The 20,665-nt window shown below is 36.5% G+C and overlaps 2 protein-coding genes across 6 annotated transcripts in view; one reads left to right on the forward strand and one right to left on the reverse strand.

Annotated features, from left to right (window-relative positions):
- The window catches only part of LOC121378932 (geranylgeranyl pyrophosphate synthase-like), a 39,435-nt gene extending 29,108 nt beyond the window's left edge, over positions 1-10,327 (reverse strand). For 2 of the 3 annotated variants that reach the window (XM_041507323.1, XM_041507322.1), the window contains exon 1: positions 10,049-10,327. The gene's annotated coding sequence lies outside the window, so the exon portion shown is untranslated. Of the gene's footprint in view, positions 1-4,131; positions 4,238-10,048 lie in introns of those variants that run through there. The other variant, XM_041507325.1, reaches the window with a different exon arrangement.
- Positions 10,328-13,750: 3,423 nt separating this feature from the next.
- On the forward strand, positions 13,751-20,350 carry LOC121379391 (F-box/LRR-repeat protein 15-like). Of its 3 annotated transcripts, none has more exons than XM_041507984.1 (5): positions 13,751-13,929; positions 15,979-16,052; positions 17,441-17,992; positions 19,277-19,408; positions 19,920-20,350. In XM_041507984.1, exons 2-5 carry the CDS (start codon positions 16,027-16,029, stop codon positions 20,101-20,103), a joined length of 894 nt encoding a protein of 297 aa, XP_041363918.1. In that variant the 5' UTR covers positions 13,751-13,929; positions 15,979-16,026; the 3' UTR covers positions 20,104-20,350. The 3 variants fall into 3 exon arrangements, with proteins under 3 accessions (XP_041363918.1, XP_041363920.1, XP_041363921.1); XM_041507986.1 differs by lacking the exon at positions 13,751-13,929 and adding an exon at positions 13,959-13,979; XM_041507987.1 differs by lacking the exon at positions 13,751-13,929 and adding an exon at positions 14,132-14,303.
- The last annotated feature ends 315 nt before the right edge of the window (positions 20,351-20,665 follow it).

A 20,665-nucleotide genomic window follows, 5' to 3' on the forward strand; every position in this document is an offset into this window, starting at 1 on the left:
AAAGCATGTGCTTCACTGCTACTCCAGCCACTTTATCTACATGTTTCTGATGCGTACAATGGGTGTTATCTTACAATGAAACCTACATTCAAAGTTCTCTTTGTCAATGGACAGTATAATGCACACACTGGTTATCTGCAGAGACTTACATTTATCTACTCTACTCCGACATAATTTATCATCCAGTCATGTTTTTGGTTAAACTGTGATTGTTAAAATTTCTGCATCATTTCTATGTTTGTGCACGTCTTGAATTTTGTATACATTATCATCAATACCCCCCTTTATGAGACACTAACCAAAAAGGAAAGATACATTTGTTTAACGATACCTCGGCACATTTTAAATACATGGTTATTTCGACACACGGTTAACAGAAGGATAAAGTCAAAACTAGATGCCACCACATATATTTTATGCATTTTTCCCATAGGCAGGACAGTACATACCACAACCATTGATGTACCAGTCAAGAAGCACTGGCTGGTATGGTGGAAAACTCCAATTGATAAAATTACCCATCACAACTCGCAGGGCTTAATCTTAAGGCCAAAAAAAAAATGTGTGTTTCAGTTTCCCGACCTTCCCTAATTTTATGCAGTGACCCTGAAATATAAACATTATTATTATTTATGTTGTTTTTTAAATCATGATCCCTGATTTTTTGCAATCAGCAAACTAGATTCGGAACACCTTGGCCGATTAGTTTCTCGGTTTGATTTGAATTAAAAATAAAATAAAACGTTCCAACCTACTCTATTTCTTCATGGATAAAACCTGAAACACATTTTTTTTAGGCCTAAGAATTTGTTACATGTACATACATGTAAGTACAGCAATTTTAAAATATTCTGCAGTAGGCAAATTGCTCCCCAACAGCAATTTTGAACCTGCTTACAACAATTTTAAACCAGTAACTTTTGCAACAAATAAGCATACATGTAACTTAAAAAGCGAAAATTATCCCCTAAATATACGGCAATGACATTTATCCAGTGGCAAAACACTCCCAATAGTAGAGGTCCTGACCTATGGCACTTCATATCACAGCTACAATAGCTGGCAGTGCCATCGTTAAATTCGAGCCCTGCCTCAGGAGAGTACTCTACCACTGAACTGCAGCCTGCCAAAATTAAAGTTTGTTTTGTTTAACGACACCACTAGAGCACATTGATTAATTAATCATCGGCTGTTGGATGTCAAACATTTGGTAATTCTAACATGTAGTCATCAGAGGAAACATGCTATATTTTTCCTAATGCAACAAGGGATCTTTTATATGCACTTTCCCACAGACTGGAAAGCACATACCAAGGCCTTTGACCAGTTGTGGTGAACTGGTTGTAACGAGAAAAAAACCAATCAGTTGAATGGATCCACTGAGGTGGTTCGATCCTGAGACACAAGGACTCAACCCACTGAGCTAAATCCCGCCCACAGCCTGCCAAAAGACATTAAACTTGTAACAGAATTATGGGACTATTAGTATTATCGAGTATGATGCTGCTGAAACAATTTGGAAATTTTATCATCGATTATAATCGGTTTGCACCAAGTGATCAACTTTTGATTACCGTACATGATTATACAATCGGTTAGAATTATTAGATCCATGAACATGGCGTTGTGTTCACAGTCCTGAATGGACCCTACATTTCACTAATTGTACCTTCAATACCTATTCATTATCTGTTTTTCTTCATGTGTATATCTACTATATGAAACCCCCCCAGAAACCCTGGTAAGTAAATTTACATCAATTCTATCATTTAAAGTGTAGGAACAATTACAGTTAACATTTCACATCATCACATCAGTAGAACTCAACAGATAATTCTTAGTTATAGTTAGTCACTGGAACATCATTACTTAGATCAATGCAAACCATTCCACACACCAGAATACATATATACCCAGACCTGTCAACCTTTAGTCAAGACAAGATTTTTTAACTTCACACAATTTAACCCAAAATCACAAGGTTGTTGTAAACATTATTACAATAAGTTATATGAACACTACATAATGTCATATATACTTGTTAACCGTAGATCTTGGCTTTAAAAAAAAAAAAAATTAATTAATTTAAAAAAATGTGTGTGTATATATTTCTTTTTAAAGTTTAAATATTGTTATGATTTAATAAATATTTAAAAAAAAATCTCTTTTATCCAGAAATGTTAAGAACATAACAAGAAATTTAAAAAATGAATTAGTACATTTACAGCATTACACTTACAGGTTACGTTACATCATCATTTGTGGCTAGTGTACCCAAATTGAAATACCCAAGACAAATTTATATAAATCTTATAAATTAATATTCAGTTTTTACTATAATGAGGAACACTGGCGTGGTACTTATTTAAAATCATTATAATGATGCAATAAACATTGTATTTCCATTAATCATAAGTAAAACCTCATTACGGACATTGTGTGAAATATACCGGAATTATACCCATTTCTGTGGATAACTTTATATCAAACACAACATTTATTAATTGTAAAAAAAAAAAATCTATTGAAATATACCATTGTTACCAACTGCACAAACATACAAAATTAACAGACACAAGTATGTTTATATAGCTAATTGGTCTTTTCTTTGTCTTGCTGTGATATGTGATTTTAACATTGTGTGTATTGCTGTCAACACTGGGCCAGTCTGGCACTTCAGATCTGTCATAGCTACTTCCTTTATGTTATTTTGGCAAAAGGGGATCGATTTTTTTTTTATGCCTACAAAAATGTCATTTAACAGGAGAAATTGTCTCCTGCACAGTGTCAGGAGATTTGATCAAATACCAGGAGACTCCTGCTGAATCCAGGAGGGTTGACAGGTCTGATATACCTGCATATTTCATTTCAACTTATTTTCATTCTTATATCCAATTACAGTTCAAGCACGCTGTCCTGGACACACACACCTCAGCTATCTGGTTTGTCTGTCCAGGACAGTGGGTTAGTTGTTAGTGGTACATACCTGTATACATGCACACAAATACACATTAATCACCGGCAGTAGTGCTATAGTTACTATACAGGGCTTCTAGATTATGGTAGCCCCACTCCCATGGCTAGTGAAAGAAAGAAGTGTTTTATTTAACGACGCACTCAACACATTTTATTTACGGTTATATGGCGTCAGACATATGGTTAAGGACCACACAGGAAACCCGCTGTCGCCACATAGGCTACTTTTTTACGACAGGCAGCAAGGGATCTTTTATTTGCACTTCCCACAGGCAGGATAGCACAAACCATGGCATTTGTTGAACCAGTTATAGATCACTGGTCGGTGCAAGTGGTTTACACCTACCCATTGAGCCTTGCGGAGCACTCACTCAGGGTTTGGAGTCGGTATCTGGATTAAAAATTCCATGCCTCGACTGGGATCCGAACCCAGTACCTACCAGCCTGTAGACCGATGACCTGCCACGACGCCACCGAGGCCGGTTCCCATGGCTAGTGATATTCAGTGCTGGGCTAGTAAATAACTACTATTGCCATGCCCGACGGCTAGTAAAAAAAAAAAGGTCAAATATTGCAGTTACGTCTATTTTGTAAATATGACATCCTGCTCCAAATCCAACACCCAAGGTTATAGTTTTTAAGCTCTATCTCCCTCTTTAGGTGATATATCTGATTATTATTATTATTTAGTAAAATTGTATTAACTTAAAGTAAAGTAGGGCTAGCGAATTTTTATTTTTGGCTAGTAAAATTTTATAATCACTGATCCCACGGCAAGTGGATTTTATAAAAATTATAGAAGCCCTGCTATATATGTTAAGTTACCAACCTGTATTTCACGGATTCCCAAAAGCTGTTACCGTAATAAAATGTTCTCTTCAAAGTAAACATGGTTGCTGAAATATTTTCATTCCACTGATGAGAACATTATATACATGTATTTAATATGCTAATTAAAACCTAATTAATGTAACAGTCTAAACATTTACAGGCTTGTTTGGTAGCATCTGGACTCTGGTAATGATCTGTAACTGCTTAGTGATCAGTGACACATCTACTAGTCATGGCTGGGATAAGTGATTAAAAATATATTATAGCCTCTATTAGAAATGCGCGAGAAAAAAATAGGCAGAGTTACGTCCTCTAACCACTAACCACTTCTGGCACATTTCGGTTACAGCTTGAATAGCCGATGACCACAGTTGTTTGTGAATCTTCAGCTGCGATTTATGCATGCCAGTAGCTGGCATCATAAATGTCCCCACCTATGCTTTAAAAATAAAGAATGATACAGGTAAAAATTAAGTTGATGAAATTGTGTTTTGTTATAATTGACCATGTGTTAAATATAGGAGATAAATCTAGCGAGCTGTCATCCAACCTGATTGTTTTGGTTTTCTTGCATGGAATTTTTTGTTTCTCAAAGCTGCAATCTCGCCTCACATTAATTATCATTTCATTTAAGCATACAAACACACCTACCGTTGTACACGTGCACGCACGCACACATATATATATATTTAAATGTATGTATGTATGTATGTATGTATGTATATATATATATGACTACGGCATGCCAAAACCTATTTATGAAACACCATGTGAGAAGACAGACTGGCCGAACAAGCCTTGATGCATATTCATTGTTTTATGAAAACTGACATTTCTCAAACCAATAGCATGTTCCTACGTCACAGACTATTTCAAGGATCCATCCTGGCAACTATGTGAGCAAAATGTTGGTTATCATGGTGCTTTTTGACTAGATAGATATTGTTTGCTGGTGATTAGTGCATCGTATATATACGTGTAAAATTGTGTCCATTACACATTGCCCAACAATGAAACTGAACTGCGTGATGTGTATTTATGTATTTATGTTGATTGCTTTCTAATACCGATAGTTGGTATATATATTCCTACTGTGGAATGCTTAAAGGAATGCTAAAGCAAGGCTTTTGGACTGGTGTGCATATTCAACGATACATAATGCACATTACTGCTTAATATCAACAAGTATAATCGTATAGTTAATTAATAAAACGGTTAAATGTGACAGCTATTATATATAACGGGCGCAGCCATTTTGTACCATCCCAGTGAATACGCCCTCTGGCGAGCTGGTGGTTACGTAATACCTAACCTAATATATACACTGGGGAATGCTTAATGGTGCATAATATTAATAATTGCAGGTAGATAGTCGATCGTAACTATTAAATTACACATGAAATTGTGTCCATTACACTATGTCCGTTACACCTTGTCTGACAATGACACTGGACTCGCTGTTCCAATTTGTTTGCATCATCAGTATTCAATTAAATTTAATATATGTCATGATGTACGATTTGTTACCTGTATTTATTCCACTGAAAAATATGTGCATGTTTGTTCCCAAAACCGTCTTTATTACCGAGTCACAGTAGAAACCTTATCGTTAGGCGAGGAAGTGAATTTCTGTATCGTTAGTTTCATTATTAACTAGTCTACTGCATAGGTCATAGTTAATAATGCAGCTAGCGATAGAGAAAATCGCAGCTAGTCATTTAGTTAAATTAATGTACACTTCCGTTCGTACACAGTGATATATACACAAACACATGCATATTGATTGCATATATCAAAACTTTATTAAGATGCCGTTTTAACGAGTCAGTCATCAATGAGCCACTTTTTCTGTTGAGCACAAAACATATTGGACATTTTTGGTTCTGTAAAGAAGGAAATTGCACACAATCTGACAAACAATAACAGTAATATAAAACTTTATTAATGTCAAAAAATAAAAGAACAAGTCGATGACTACTCCACAATTCAGTAGTAACAAAGGGCCTTTGTTGCAAGCGACTGAGCGTGAACATGCAGGAAGTCATTTGGTGGCTGACTGGGGCTGCTTAGCGCTATGCAAATCAAGAGCAGATAAGTATGTTTCTAATAAAGGCTATATATGTGTATTGGGCAAGATTTCATGATCTGCGTGATTTACTAGCCACAATTAAAAATCCATTAGCCATGGGATCAGATATTAAACAAATTTACTAACCCTACTTTAAGTACATGTATAATTTTATTACTAGAAATAATCAGATATGTCACCTAAAGATGGGGACCGAGCTTAAAACCACTAGATTGGGGGAGGGGGTGCAGGATATTAATTTTTTACAAAATAAGACTAAAATGCAGCATTTGACTTCTTTTTTTCACTAGTCGTCGGGCATGGAAATAGTAATTATTTACTAGCCCAACACTGAATATCACTAGCCATGGGAGTGGGGCTACCACAACCTAGAAGCCCTGTGCTGGTACTACTTACCTACATACAGCTACTTAACTAATAAACAAATCATTAAAAAACACTTAACCTTTAATTCCAGTGCTGTCATAGTTTTCAACATTTCAAGCTGTTCACTTCGGAACAGTAGTTTAAAAAAAAAAAAAGACAAGCGATTATAATCCTTCTGAAATAAAAACTAAATAATGTATGTATGTAAAATGTGTGGATGTGCAATTTAAATCTAAATTCCAATCCTTTAAATTTTAACATTCAGCCAGTCAAGATGCTGAAAGAAAGCATGTAAAACCTTCTGAACAGATCATGAGATGGTATAGCTATTATCATCTTTTTAAGTACACTCTAACAAAATACATACATGTACATAACATTTTGATTCTAAATACTAAGTTTTGACATGTCTATTTGTTTTTCTTAGCCATGATAATAGACTATTAGTATACTAGATAGTTTCTTAATTTTTGTTCACATGGACACACAAAAGAAAATAACAGTCTTGAACACTTTATGATTTTAGTACTTTATTTTAGATAAATTTGGTAATTAATATGGATTTCAAATCTCAAATCATCAAAGCTTAGTTTATCGGCTATCTTATATAATTTATAAATTTTAAAATACAGGTACCATAGCCACTACATTACTAAATAATATTTTGGCTGTTTATTACACATATACAGTGTCACACACACACAATGGGTGGTGATGCAGACCAGTGGTAAAGTGCTAACTTGATCCGTGGTTGGTTTAGGATTGATCCCCATCGGTGGGCCTATTGGACTATTTCTCATTGTAGCCAGTGCACCACAACTGGTATATCAAAGGCTATAGTATGTGCTATCCTGTCTGTGAGATGGTGCATATGTTAAAAGATTCCCTTGCTACTAATGGAAAAATGTAATGGGTTTCCTCACTAAGACTATATGTCAAAATTACCAATTGTTTGACATCCAATAGCCAACATTTGTAAATCAATGTGCTCTAGTGGTATTGTTAAACAAAACAAACACACACACACACACACACACACACACACACACACACACACACACACACAGACACACATGTGCATTTGTACTATGTAATAGTAGTCACTATATCTCACCAACCTGTATTTCACAGACTCCCAAAAGCTATCATCATAAATAAATTTTCTCTTCAAAGTAAACATGTTTAGTGAACTATTTTTGTTCTACTGGTTAGGATGTGAAGTAATTTGGTTTTCATTCAGTTATCAAGTTATTATCAGCTGTGAAGTTTAAACACAAAGGCTATTGATAAATACACACCTGTGCATATGAACATGTAAATGGCATCTGTTACGGCAGTTCCAGGGGGCGCATTTGAGACTTTTAAATATTTTAATGTAATTTATTTCTGTAATTTATTTATCTATAGATGTTCAGGTATGCAGATTTATTAATGCCATTCATATGCACAGACAAGTAATTCAGGTATTTAATTACTCCAGCATCCCTCTACACACGCCTGGAAAGTTTTAAAGGAAGGGACAATCAAGGCATTTGACCTGGTATGCATATACAACGATATATAATGCACATTATTGCTTAATATCAACAAGTATAATTGTATAGTTAATTAATAAAACGGTTAAATGTGACGGCTATTTATATAACGGGCACAGCCATTTTGTACCATCCCAGTGAATATGCCCTCTGGCGAGCTGGTCGTTACTTAATACCTAACATGTCACGTCAGGAATTAGTCTTCGAACTGAAGAAACAAAACATACCTGATTTTTGTGGATGCATCGCAATATTCTGTAATAATAGTCATCCCAGTAAGCCAGCAACAATTATAGATTACTTTTAATACAAAATAAACCACCATTGTCAAAGTGTTGAAATAACTGTATTATGGTTTGTACATAAATTAACCCACGCACTGAAATAATAATCGGGAGTGTTTTCTTGGTTAATTGGTCTTTTCTTTCCGTGGCCTGTACCTGTAGTTCCTTATTGGCAGGTGTATATTTAAACGGTCCCCAGATACTGTGTGTCTAGACACACTAAAAAGACATGCCTCTTTTATTAAGATCACAGGGTATTGTGTTAACCGCACGGACATCCCTCTAATCATAATCGACCAGCCGTCTTGCTTTATTACTGTAAGTAATTCTGTAAAACCCTTGATTAAGTAGACTTTGCCATCTAAAATCACAAAACTGACCAATTACGTAGTCCCAAAGAAAAGAAAATTATCACTTGGGTATCATGAGTGGTCATTTTTGCTCGAACGTAGCATACCAATAGGCTTAATAATATGCATTTTTTTCTTTGGATTTAAAAAAAAAGAAAAATACTATAACTCCATTTCGTTCTATTGATGCAAATTGAAATATATTTAGTTAAATAGTTTATTATACTATCAAGTCATTTATTTTGTTTTACAAGTCAGGTTGATGAAAGCGAAGCGCCTTGTCGTAAATTAGAGCGTTTGTTTACACTGTGCACAGAGCAGATGGACGGAGCTGACGTCACTTCTCCCCAAGCTATACCACCGGACATCACAAAAACGAAACAAAATGGCTGCCCCCAGTTAGCATGAATAATCATGGTTTTTTATTAACTCTTAAATTACGCGTTTTTCATTTGTTAAGTGTCAGTATGTGTTGGTGGTCCGGGTATGCATCTTTCCAACACATAAATCTCTTATTTGAGTTTACTCTACCTTTAAGAGCATGAATGAATGAATGAATGAATGAATGAAAGGCATATTGTCACAAACCACTGACCTATTTAATGGTCTAACAAAGTATGACCTGAACAAAAATAATTTGATTTGTCCCTAAATGTACTTTATTCAACCATCTTCATAACCACCATACTCCATTTAGTAATGAGATTTTGTAAAAATAATTGAATTATGGCAATGGTCCATAATTCAAAAACTAAAATTGCCGAAAGCGATGACATGGATTTCACTCCATCATGGTTCAGTTAAGGTGATGCGATAGCTACATGTAGATTTGGTTCCCAACAATTAATCCACAAAACCATTCTCTAATTGTGGTTTGTTTTAAAATGGAGGGGTGCAGTGTTTTGCGCCTCACAGAATGATTAAACTGATGAGCACAATTTCACCTCTTAAAGGGACATTCCTGAGTTTGCTGCACTTTTTAAGATATTATCGACTAACAGGGACTTTTTAACGATTGTAATTACATATCAATTTTATTTTTCCGGCGTAAAATATTAGTGGCTGTATATTAAACGTGTTTCTGATCATTCTAATATTTGTACTAGGTTACATTTCATCTTATTTCCTAAAATATTGTTTTTTCGTACGTACGAAATTATTTGAAGACAAAATCCAGTTTGGGCTTCTTACAAATATTAAGACGACCAGAAACACACTGAATATAGACACCGATATTCTAAACAAGAAAATATATTTAATATGTAAGTTTAATCGAATAAATATTTTATTAGTCGGAAACATCTTACAATGCAGCAAACTCAGGAATGTCCCTTTAAAAATTGTAGTCACAACATGTTAATTTTATTGTAACTAGAGAAGATCAAATTCAACAAATTAGGGAGATTGTGCTGTCAAGTATACAAACATGTATGTGTTTTAGACATAATGATAATCATTATGCACCCAACCTAATTCAAATATTATTATTATTATTTATTTTTTAATTCGTGCATACATTTTATTTCTTGTAAACAAAATATCTGGATTTGTCCCTGTGTGGATGCAAAACGAATATGTAAACGTGCATCACGTTTTGCCAGTTCTTGTGATACTCACATGGGTTTCAGCGTGACAGCTGACGTAGTAATTATCAACAATCAAGAAGTCTTGTGACAGACAACAAAGTTACTGCCCTATTCTGACGGTCGAACGTCGTCAGAACTCAACTTCCAAAACCAACAGTCACGCCTCGCGGTCTGATAACATAGTCACTTTAAAGTTTATCATAACGTGGATAATTTGATTCCACTGACAACAAATCTTAGTCAAATATAGTAAATATAGAAAATGCGTTATCCAACATTGTTTACACACGCACCAAAATTAAAGTTTACAACATCCGCATGGAACATACAAAGCTATCAATTTTGAAATATTCGACTATAATATTATAATATGTCATTTTCCAAATAATATTAAAACAATATTTTTTTCAACAAATGTATTAATATTCATAAATTGTTTGTTACTGTATGGCTTCAATCATAATTATTTCATTTTTTAATAAACCATTTATATACAAAATTGGTATAAAAGCCACACCTTCCAACCTCGCGGTTCCATTAGGAAACGATGACACCTAAGGAGTGTCAAGCTGATCTAGCTTTTATTCGACTAATCATTATACTTCAGGCATAAACATGTTAGAAAATAACTAAGCTTTAAAGTATTCAGAAAGACCGCAATCAAGCGATAAAATACATTTGACGATGAACATTCAGAGGCGGGTGCAGGATTTTGTAAAGGATTAGGTCTAAAAATTGTATACAGGGCAACTTAAAAAGTCTTTACATTTGCCGGAGGCCAACGAAGTGAGCTCCTATCATGCCTCCCAAAATGGGGCTATGCCCCCACCACACCAAACCACACTTTTCGAAATGTTATGTGTTGTTATATTTTCATGCATACAATAACACAATATATTTAACTGTATTAATTTATATAATATCCTTTTGTATACTAGTATATACATTATATGCAATAAAATATGTTTTCAATCCACTGTATCACAGCATTTAGCTCTTCCGATCTATGTAAATTATCTTGCAACATAATTATAATATTTGTTTTGTCATTCAGATAATAAAAACTCCATCAAAAGCATCAGAAAGCAGAACAGCTCAATACCCCCGTCACGGACCTTTGACCTTTTTGTATTATGTACCCTTTAAAATTACTCCGACGGGCGTCTATAATCGTTCATCTTGCCATCCTACAGCACCTGAGAGCTTTCGTTTCAAATGCAATATATTTATAAAGAAATTAAGGTTGATTTTTTTTCCCACACACACCTCCACACCCCACTGAATAATTTTTTATTATTTATTATTATTATTATTATTAGTAGTAGTAGTATTAGTATTATTAGTATTATTTATTTATTATTATTTTAAACGCAACAAACATTTAAAGCACGGATGGTTGACCGAATTAATGACCTAACAAAGTATTATCTGAAGAAAAAAAATATATTTGTCGCTAAAAGTACTTTATTTAACCATCTACATAACTACCATAACCCACTTATGACTGATATTTTGTAAAAAAAAAAATTGAATTATGTCGACGGTCCATAATTCTTGAAAAAAATAACGACTATTTGGAACGAAGAGGTGTGATGTATTATTTTGGAGTCACGTGACTGGCATCCCCCAGATAACCGCAGTGTCAAAACGATTTGCCAAGCTCGTGTAACAAGAATGCTTGACCGTCCTCTGCAAAGTAGAGTAAATCGAAAGAAAAACAATGAAAATAAGTTAGTACAAAATTATAAAAACATGTACTAAATGATAATAAGCTTATACAGTAATTTATTTTAGTAACATAAGTATTTGAAACAGTGACAATCCCGACTAGTTAGGCCTTTGCATGTACAGGTAAATTTGTCGTTTGTTGTACGAGGAAAAATCTAATCACCGCATTCATTTTCACTTTGTCAAATTCATTATTATGCAAAATATGCCATACCCCAATGGTTAATTACAGCTGGCTTGGGATAGGAATTGTTACATTTTTAAAGAATACTGTGACCTAGACGCTAGTGGCTATATATACGACAGCCGTGTATCTGGCCTCTGCTAATGAGGGCCGACTATATACACAGAATTTTTTTTATATATGCAGTATATAAGTATTTGATTGATTCATGACCGGCCTCGGTGGCGTCGTGGTTAGGCCATCGGTCTACAGGCTGGTTGGTACTGGGTTCGGATCCCAGTCGAGGCATGGGATTTTTAATTCAGATACCGACTCCAAACCCTGAGTGAGTGCTCCGCAAGGCTCAATGAGTAGGTGTAAACCTCTTGCACCGACCAGTGATCCATAACTGGTTCAACAAAGGCCATGGTTTGTGCTATCCTGCCCGTGGGAAGCGCAAATAAAAGATCCCTTGCTGCTAATCGGAAAGAGTAACCCATGTAGTGGCGACAGCGGGTTTCCTCTCAAAATCTGTGTGGTCCGTAACCATATGTCTGACGCCATATAACCGTAAATAAAATGTGTTGAGTGCGTCGTTAAATAAAACATTTCTTTCTTTGATTGATTCATATTACCGAACCACCTGGAACAGGAGGAATACACACTAAGTACGAACAATGCGTGGTCTGAAGAGGGGAATAGGGGTTGAATATTCATGAATCTAGCGGACCCTTTTGTGTACGTTTTTTCATAGACACCTACCACGAACTGTATTACATATAGCATGCGTTTTAATCGTAAACAACTGGAAGCAAATTGCTAGTACGTCACCAACTTAAGTGCTCGAAGTGGTCACCAATCATTATCAGTATAGAAACGAAATAGTTGAGAAACATCTCTATAATATTTTTAAATACCTGCAGATAATATATATACGGGAGGGGGCACAAGCCATATCTTTACGTTCTGAATTTGATAACTGCAAATTAGATGTACGGTCAGTGAGGTAAATTGTATTGACACGACATTGTAATCAACGTACTAGTAACCAAATAAACAGGGCTTTATTTTCTAGTAACGCAGGACATTGTCTTGTGTATTAAGCAAAAATGATTGCGCCATAATGTACAAGATTTTGTTTTTGTGTTACATTTTTCGGGGGAACATGTCTTGACCCCTCACAGTAAACTTCGCTCGCCTCAGTGTAGACCCCCTCCCCCTATGCTAAAATATCTGCACACGCGTCTGCAGTGATACTGTGTACGGAGCTCCGTAAAAAAAAAAAAAAAAAAACCCAAAAAACCCCAACAAAACAAAACAACAACGAAAAAACAAATTAAAAAACTAAATAACCCTCTCTCCCCTGAGAAAAAAAAAAAAGCTTGCTCAATCCCGCTTAAGCAAAAATCGTGAGTTTATGTTTCAACTATTATTTTATTTCAGCGTATTCGCCGTTATTTTGTCAAGAAATAATATATTTTAAATTATATTTAAGTCTCTATACACGGCGGTCGTGTATATAAAATTCAAGGGTACGTTACACGGCGGTTGATATACTCGGTTTTGTCGTACGTTTTAGATTCCTCATAAAAGAGTTCGAATTTTTAAAAATGAAACTGCTCACTAGTTGTCATGGGATTCCCTCAATCGTTTATATAACGATAAAACTCATCGTGGTATTCAGACATTTTGTTTAAAGATTACAAGTAACAAAATATAAACTGAAAACCAAATGGCGTTGATTTATGACAAATCTACTTACTATATAAAAAAAAGAAGATAATTACCTCTAGCATTTCGAGGTGTGGATTTTACACCAACTGAAACTACACATGGGAAATAACTCTCCGTATATAATGGAACGGACCATTTTTTATAAATGTTCAAGATAAACTATCCGATTTTGGTCTTGTCTATTATTAATTTAATTTAATTTTTTTTTATATACCAGATCGAAGTCAGACTATTCTAATTCATGATGCATTGAGTCCGATATTTGTATACAAATTATTTGACAGGAGGTACCGTATTTGATCAAATATATCCCTAGCAACACCACCGAGTCTAGCAGGTTGCCGTACACCAAATCAGTATCAATTAAGCTTAGTGATTATGTTAATAATTTTCTAATAAAACTCATTTATGCAGTATATCATCCCACACAGGAAGTATTATATTTAAATGAAATAAACATTACCCACCTACTACCAATTTTGTCTGGTACCAGACGTTTCCCACCCCTAGCCAGTTCGCCCCCAAATCGGATGTCAGTTCGCCCCCATAAAGATAATCTCTCAATTAGAATAACGCTCACCAGAAGAGGCCATATCAAAGTGGTTTGCGGTTCAAAAGCCCTCTTAGGTGTTAGCCGAAGATGCATATTATCAGCATCAAGGTTATGTAGCTGATTAACCATTGTTTTAAAATCAAATAAGGTGGAAGTTTATATCGTTTTATTTGTGATAGTTTGTAGATGCTCATAATTCTTTTTACTCCATCATTTCTTTATTCTTAAAACAGATCCTATCTCTAACAGGAATGGATATTTTAATAAATGTTGATAATGTGGTTTATGTTTGTAAAACTGCTCTTTATATATATATATATATATATATACTAAATTTTTAGTATTCACTAATAACTCATTACTCGGAGTTTCAGGCTCCTCGCCTTCATCAGATGAGTGTTTATAATTGTGACAGTTAAGGTGACGTCACGCTGTGTGTACGCGGCGGTGCGCTCCTGACGTCATGGCACGTCAGTCGTGAGACTCTCGGCTTGTTGCTGTGGCGGCATTTTGATATGAGTTCTGTCCTTTTGTTGAGTAGCTTGTCTCCTTTTTCAAATAGTATTGAGAGCTTCTCCTCGATGCACAGGTTGCATTGTCCCGAGCTGCGTTTCCGTGTGTCCGATTTCCTGACGATTTCCCAATTGATGTGATAGGCGGTTTTTTTTCGTTTGAGTTCCCAGATGTATTTTGACAGTTCTGTCTCTTTTTCATAGCGTTCATATTTGAAAGATTTAGTGTGGTTGTTAAACCTCTCCTTGAATGTACCTCCAGCAAGACCTATGTATGATCTGACAGTCTTACCAGATGCCACGTTTGCCCGGTATACGAGGGAGCTAGTTTGGCAGTTGCCGTTCAGGGGGCATTCGTTCTTCTGTCTGCAGTTACAAGACTTTTTTTTGTGCGGGATCGGTTGAGCTCTGGGTGATTTTCGTGTTGTGGCTTTTGATTATTGCTCCGAAGTTTTTCATGCAGCTGTAGCTGATTTTCAGGTTGTTTCTGTTGAACAATGTGTGGTACTTGTGATTATTTGGGAAATGCTTGGATATCAATTTGATGAACACGCTACCGACGTTTGTCTTCACATTCTTGCTGAATGGGGGGTTGAACCATGTGATTTTTCTGGGTCTTTTCCTTTTCTTTGTGTCTGGTTGTTCTCTATGTTTAGGCGGGTCGTATTGGATGTTTACTGTGTAGCCACTTGCCCTCAGCGCTTTGTTGTACCCTAGTGCAGCTTCCGCGAAGTAGTCTTCATGGGAAGACAGAAGGGAAATTCGTTTGCCGATTGATTTTGGTATTTGCTTCGTGATTGCGGGTGGGTGGTTTGAGCTGACGTTGATGTAAACGGGTTCGTTGTTGGGTTTCCTGTAGGGTTTGTTATTATTATTATTATATATATATATATATATATATATATATATATATATATATATATATATATATTAATTAAACTGGTGATTATATCAGATGTGCCTGTACTGACTCATGATCCATCCAAATTGTGGAAAGACGACAATCTCTCCCCTCTAAGAAAAGAAACACACACACACACACACACACGGTTTAACATGCCTCTAAAGAAACTACAATAATTGTTTAAAAGTAACAAATAATTGGGAGTTGGGGGCGAATTGACAAATAGTTCGGGGCGAAAAAAGAAACAGTTGGGGGCGAACTGATACATGGGGCGAACAGGTCAAACTTGGGGGCGAACTGCCTTGGGGCGAAACGTCATGGATTCAATTTTGTCTTATGATGATTTATATATGGTATTTATTTTCAGATAAAGAATCAGGCAGAAAAATGGATTTGAACTGAAGAATATGAACTGATGCATGGTCACATGGAAAGCTCAAAGTATGAAACCTACTGCTTTGAATTTCATTTTATTAAGGTTTTTTCTCCTGCAAATATGACATGTAACTATACCAGTGTTGTCAATACCTGTAACTATGATTTTTGATAGAATGAATGAATGAACAGAGCTCGAACTTAATGACGGCACTGACGGCAATTGCCGTCTTTGAGCTATAAATTGCTGTAGGTAGAGAGCATCACTGATGGCACTTTTGTGCCATCGGTAAAGTTTCTCAACAATGGCAAAATGTATACACCCGGTGTACATTAACTGCCAATATTTTACATTTGCACATTTGAAATGTCTACATACAACAAAATAACCTTTCAGTCATGTTTATTTGCTGCAAATGTCACTTTTTAAAAATATTGCCATATGCAAGCTCAAACTTGCCGTCGGTGGGCCATTGCACCCATGGCAGTTCCATTAAAAATTGCTGTGGGAGACAAATTATTAAGTTTGAGCCCTGAATGAATATTTAATGACACCCCAGCACAAAAATACACATCGGCTATTGGGTGTCACAAATGGCAAGTATATGAAAATATTATTTATATATATTTATGTAAAACCACAGTGGAAGGAGCTGTGGGGGAAAAGTATAATACAATACATAAAATCGAGGTAAGTAAATTTTAAAACTTTGTATAGAAGTCAAAGTGTTTTAAAATCTTTACAATTAATTCTGGATGGAATTTAAAGGATTCCAAAACAATTTTGTTGCCAAATATATCATTTCTCGTTGGCTTGAGATGATCACACTCCACCAAAATGTGGTGCACAGTCAGTGTACACTGACAATGTTCACACTAAGAAGCAGGGTCCTTTAAAATATATGAATGCGTCAAATATGTATGGCCGATGCGGGCACGGCACAAGACTACTTCATCCTTCCTGCACTGCCTGTAGGATGACTGCCACAACAGAATGAAGCTTGTTTGCAATCACACCATCCCGATAATCTTGCCAAGTCAAACAAATATATTGGTTTATATGAAATTTAAAATCACTGTAGGGGACACCAACATGGACATGGGGCAAGTTCAAAGAAGATTTGGCAGCAACATCATAAATGTGGCTTAGGCTAGTAGAAAGGGGGTGTCATGGGCAGATCATGGAATTTGTTTATAGGGAAGTGTGTGTTGTGGGGGGTTCCTAGATACAAATGTAAGATGTATTTTAGAACTATATGCACTTTAAAAATAAGTGTGAAAAAATACATTTCTTGATGTGGGGGGGGGGGGGGCATGTCCAGATCCCCTCAACCCCACCCCCAGATATCCATACCTAGATGCACTTATGATTTGTTTTAGCAGTTGCTTGCATCAATCCTTAAAACATTCTTTGAACACGTATATATTTAGAAGCACTATTTTCTGTTTCCCAGCTGTTCAACATGTCCAGAAAGGGTGACGTACCTGTCCCTCCCGTGGGAACATGTAATCTACCGGTACGTGATGCCGTGTCTGTCCCTGAAGGAGATCTTCCAACAGAGGCTGGTGTGCAGGCAGTTCAAGGAGCTGGTTGACCGCTACTTCCAGCTGACGTTCCTCGTTGACATCAGTCGCGTGCCTGGCCGCATGACGGCACTGGCCTTCTCCATCATGGTGGACAACAACCGGTGTCTGCGCTATCTGACGCTGCACAATGCCAAGGACTGGCTGTGTGACCAGCTGCTGCTGCCCGTGTTTGAGAACAATCCTCATCTTCAGAAGCTCGATCTCACCAACTGTTCCAGTCTCACGGAGACCAGCCTCAATGCCGTGGCTGTTCAGTGTCCACGGTTACGCATTCTGGTCCTAAGGAACTGTCACTGGGTCAGTCCGACAGGCATTTCCATGGTGACGGTGTGTCTGCCGGATTTAGAGCATCTTGATTTGACAGGTTGCTGGGATCTACAGGATAAAGCAATTATTTCTCTAGTTATGCAGTGCAACAAGTAAGTGTTATTTGTATGTCCGAGTTATTAAATTTCTATTTGAAAGCCATTTCATTTCACAGTATAACTAACACCATCTAGAAGTCTTGTGACAAGATATTTGTGTTGTTATTTTAGTTTTGTAGTTATATACAATTAAGAATCCACATCGCTCCAACCTGAGGATTTATTTCAACAGGTTAATAATTAAGATAATTAATTGCTTGTCCAAATTAAATGTAACATATTTTATCATTTAAAAGTTGAATGAATGAATGAATGTTTAATGCCACCCCAGCAAGATGTTATGTATAAAATTACTGTACAGACAACACATTTCTACAATAATTGTTTCTCTGATCTCTTTTTATCCTGTCATGTGTGCTCTGTCCGATTTTAGATTGAGATATCTCTCCCCCCCCACTGCCCAGTAATCTTGTGAGTGCTCTATCGGATGTCAGACCGAGATATCTCTCCCCCCACTGCCCAGTAACGTTGTATGCTCTGATTTCAGACTGAGATATCTCCCCCCCCACACTGCCCATTAATCTTGTGTGCTCCGATTTTAGACTGAGGTATCTCTCCCCCTATACTGCCCAGTAATCTGCTCCGATTTCAGACTGAGATATCTCTCCTCCTACTGCCCAGTAATCTTGTGTGCTCCGATTTCAGACTGAGATATCTCTCTCTCTCTCCCCCCCCCCCCCACACTGCCCAGTAATCTTGTGTGCTCCGATTTTAGACAGGTATCTCTCCCCCTCCACTGCCCAGTAATCTGCTTTGATTTCAGACTGAGATATCTCTCCTCCTACTGCCCAGTAATCTGCTCCGATTTCAGACTGAGATATCTCTCTCTCTCTCCCCCCCCCCCACACTGCCCAGTAATCTTGTGTGCTCCGATTTTAGACAGGTATCTCTCCCCCTCCACTGCCCAGTAATCTGCTTTGATTTCAGACTGAGATATCTCTCCTCCTACTGCCCAGTAATCTGCTCTGATTTCAGACTGAGATATCTCTCCTCCTACTGCCCAGTAATCTGCTCTGATTTCAGACTGAGATATCTCTCCTCCTACTGCCCAGTAATCTGCTCTGATTTCAGACTGAGATATCTCTCCTCCTACTGCCCAGTAATCTGCTCTGATTTCAGACTGAGATATCTCTCCTCCTACTGCCCAGTAATCTTGTGTGCTCTGATTTCAGACTGAGATATCTCTCCTCCTACTGCCCAGTAATGTTGTGTGCTCCGATTTCAGACTGAGATATCTTTCCCCCCACTGCCCAGTAATCTTGTGTGCTCTGATTTCAGACTGAGATATCTGTCTCTCTCTAAGATCTACAGCCTCACTGACAATGCTATCAACGTGGTGGCTCACTGCTGCGTCGGTCTACAGCATCTCAACATCCAGGGCTGTTGGCGCATCACCAACGATTCCATCAGGTAGGCAGATATGTGCTGTCTAAAACTTTTTTTCTTCTAACTATAGTTGCCGATTTATATCATAATGTATTATTATAATGCTGGTTAACCATTGATTTATTTTATGATGCATTAATTACTCACCGATATATAATATAATGTATTACTATAATTAAATTTTGCATGTTATAGAAAGAAATGTTTTATTTACTCAACACATTTTATTTACGGTTATATGGCGTCAGACATATGGTTATGGACCACACAGATTTTGAGATCCGAAACCCAGTACCTACCAGCCTGTAGACCGATGGCCTAACCACGATGCCGGTTTGCAGGTTAATGACAGATTTATGTTATACTAAATACAATTGATTCACAATTATTTGTGCATTAGATAACTCAAATTTACACACACACTTGCCAGTGCACATACACAATTTATTACAACAGATGTAATATATTATGTAAACACATTCCACATTGCACGTTAATCATAGATATATATTATTATGTTTTACTATATTTGCAGATTACTTGGTGCGTACTGTCAGTGTCTCGAAGCTCTACAAGTGAAGGACTGTCGCGATATTAATGAAATTAGTTTAGCACATCTCCGAGCTCGCGGAGTCAAGATCGACTGTAGACCGCCACCCGGAACTCAGTATCTGATGTACTTGTCTGAAAATCTACATCAACGTCATCTACAGATATAATATATTGACATTTTTAACAATGGTACCATTAGTTTATTAGAACTGTGAGTAAAACTTAAATATTGTTACTGCTGGCAATGATAGCTAGTCTTGGTGTAAATTATAATATTGTTATGGGCTTTCACATGTAATGTCAAAAGTAAGTTATGTTTGTGTACATTTGAGAGTGATGAATATAATATAGGTGGAATGTGCATATTATATTACATATGATGTAATAAATGGTGTATATACACAGGCAAGTGTGTGTGACTGTGTGAGTTATCGAATTTATCCAGTGGACAAATATTAGCGAAGCAGTTTGCTGGTTCGGATGTTTTGGCTGGTAATAAACTTGAATGGAACATTTATCTATACAAGCTGTTACTCGGACAACCCGGTAGTACGAGTCCATTACAGAATCCTTAAAGTAGTCATCATTGAAAGTTTCTTTGGTGTAGTGGTTAATCCATCAGACTTGAGACTGGATTCACATCCCAGAGCCAGCTCCCACACACATCAGGTTTAATAGGGAGGGATAGGCTATTACGCAGTCTTCTCTGTTATTAACCACTAATCACAG

The sequence above is a fragment of the Gigantopelta aegis genome, chromosome 8, assembly GCF_016097555.1.
Source record: "Gigantopelta aegis isolate Gae_Host chromosome 8, Gae_host_genome, whole genome shotgun sequence".
Lineage (NCBI taxonomy): Eukaryota > Metazoa > Mollusca > Gastropoda > Neomphalida > Peltospiridae > Gigantopelta > Gigantopelta aegis.

What these genes read in the sequence shown, in the direction of transcription:
- LOC121379391 (XM_041507984.1), top strand. Translation starts at nt 16,027, where the DNA reads ATGCATGGTCACATGGAAAGCTCAAA. An exon ending in GGTCACATGGAAAGCTCAAA is followed by an intron (nt 16,053 to 17,440) that starts GTATGAAACCTA and finishes TCTGTTTCCCAG; the next exon opens with CTGTTCAACATGTCCAGAAA. An exon ending in ATCACCAACGATTCCATCAG is followed by an intron (nt 19,409 to 19,919) that starts GTAGGCAGATAT and finishes CTATATTTGCAG; the next exon opens with ATTACTTGGTGCGTACTGTC.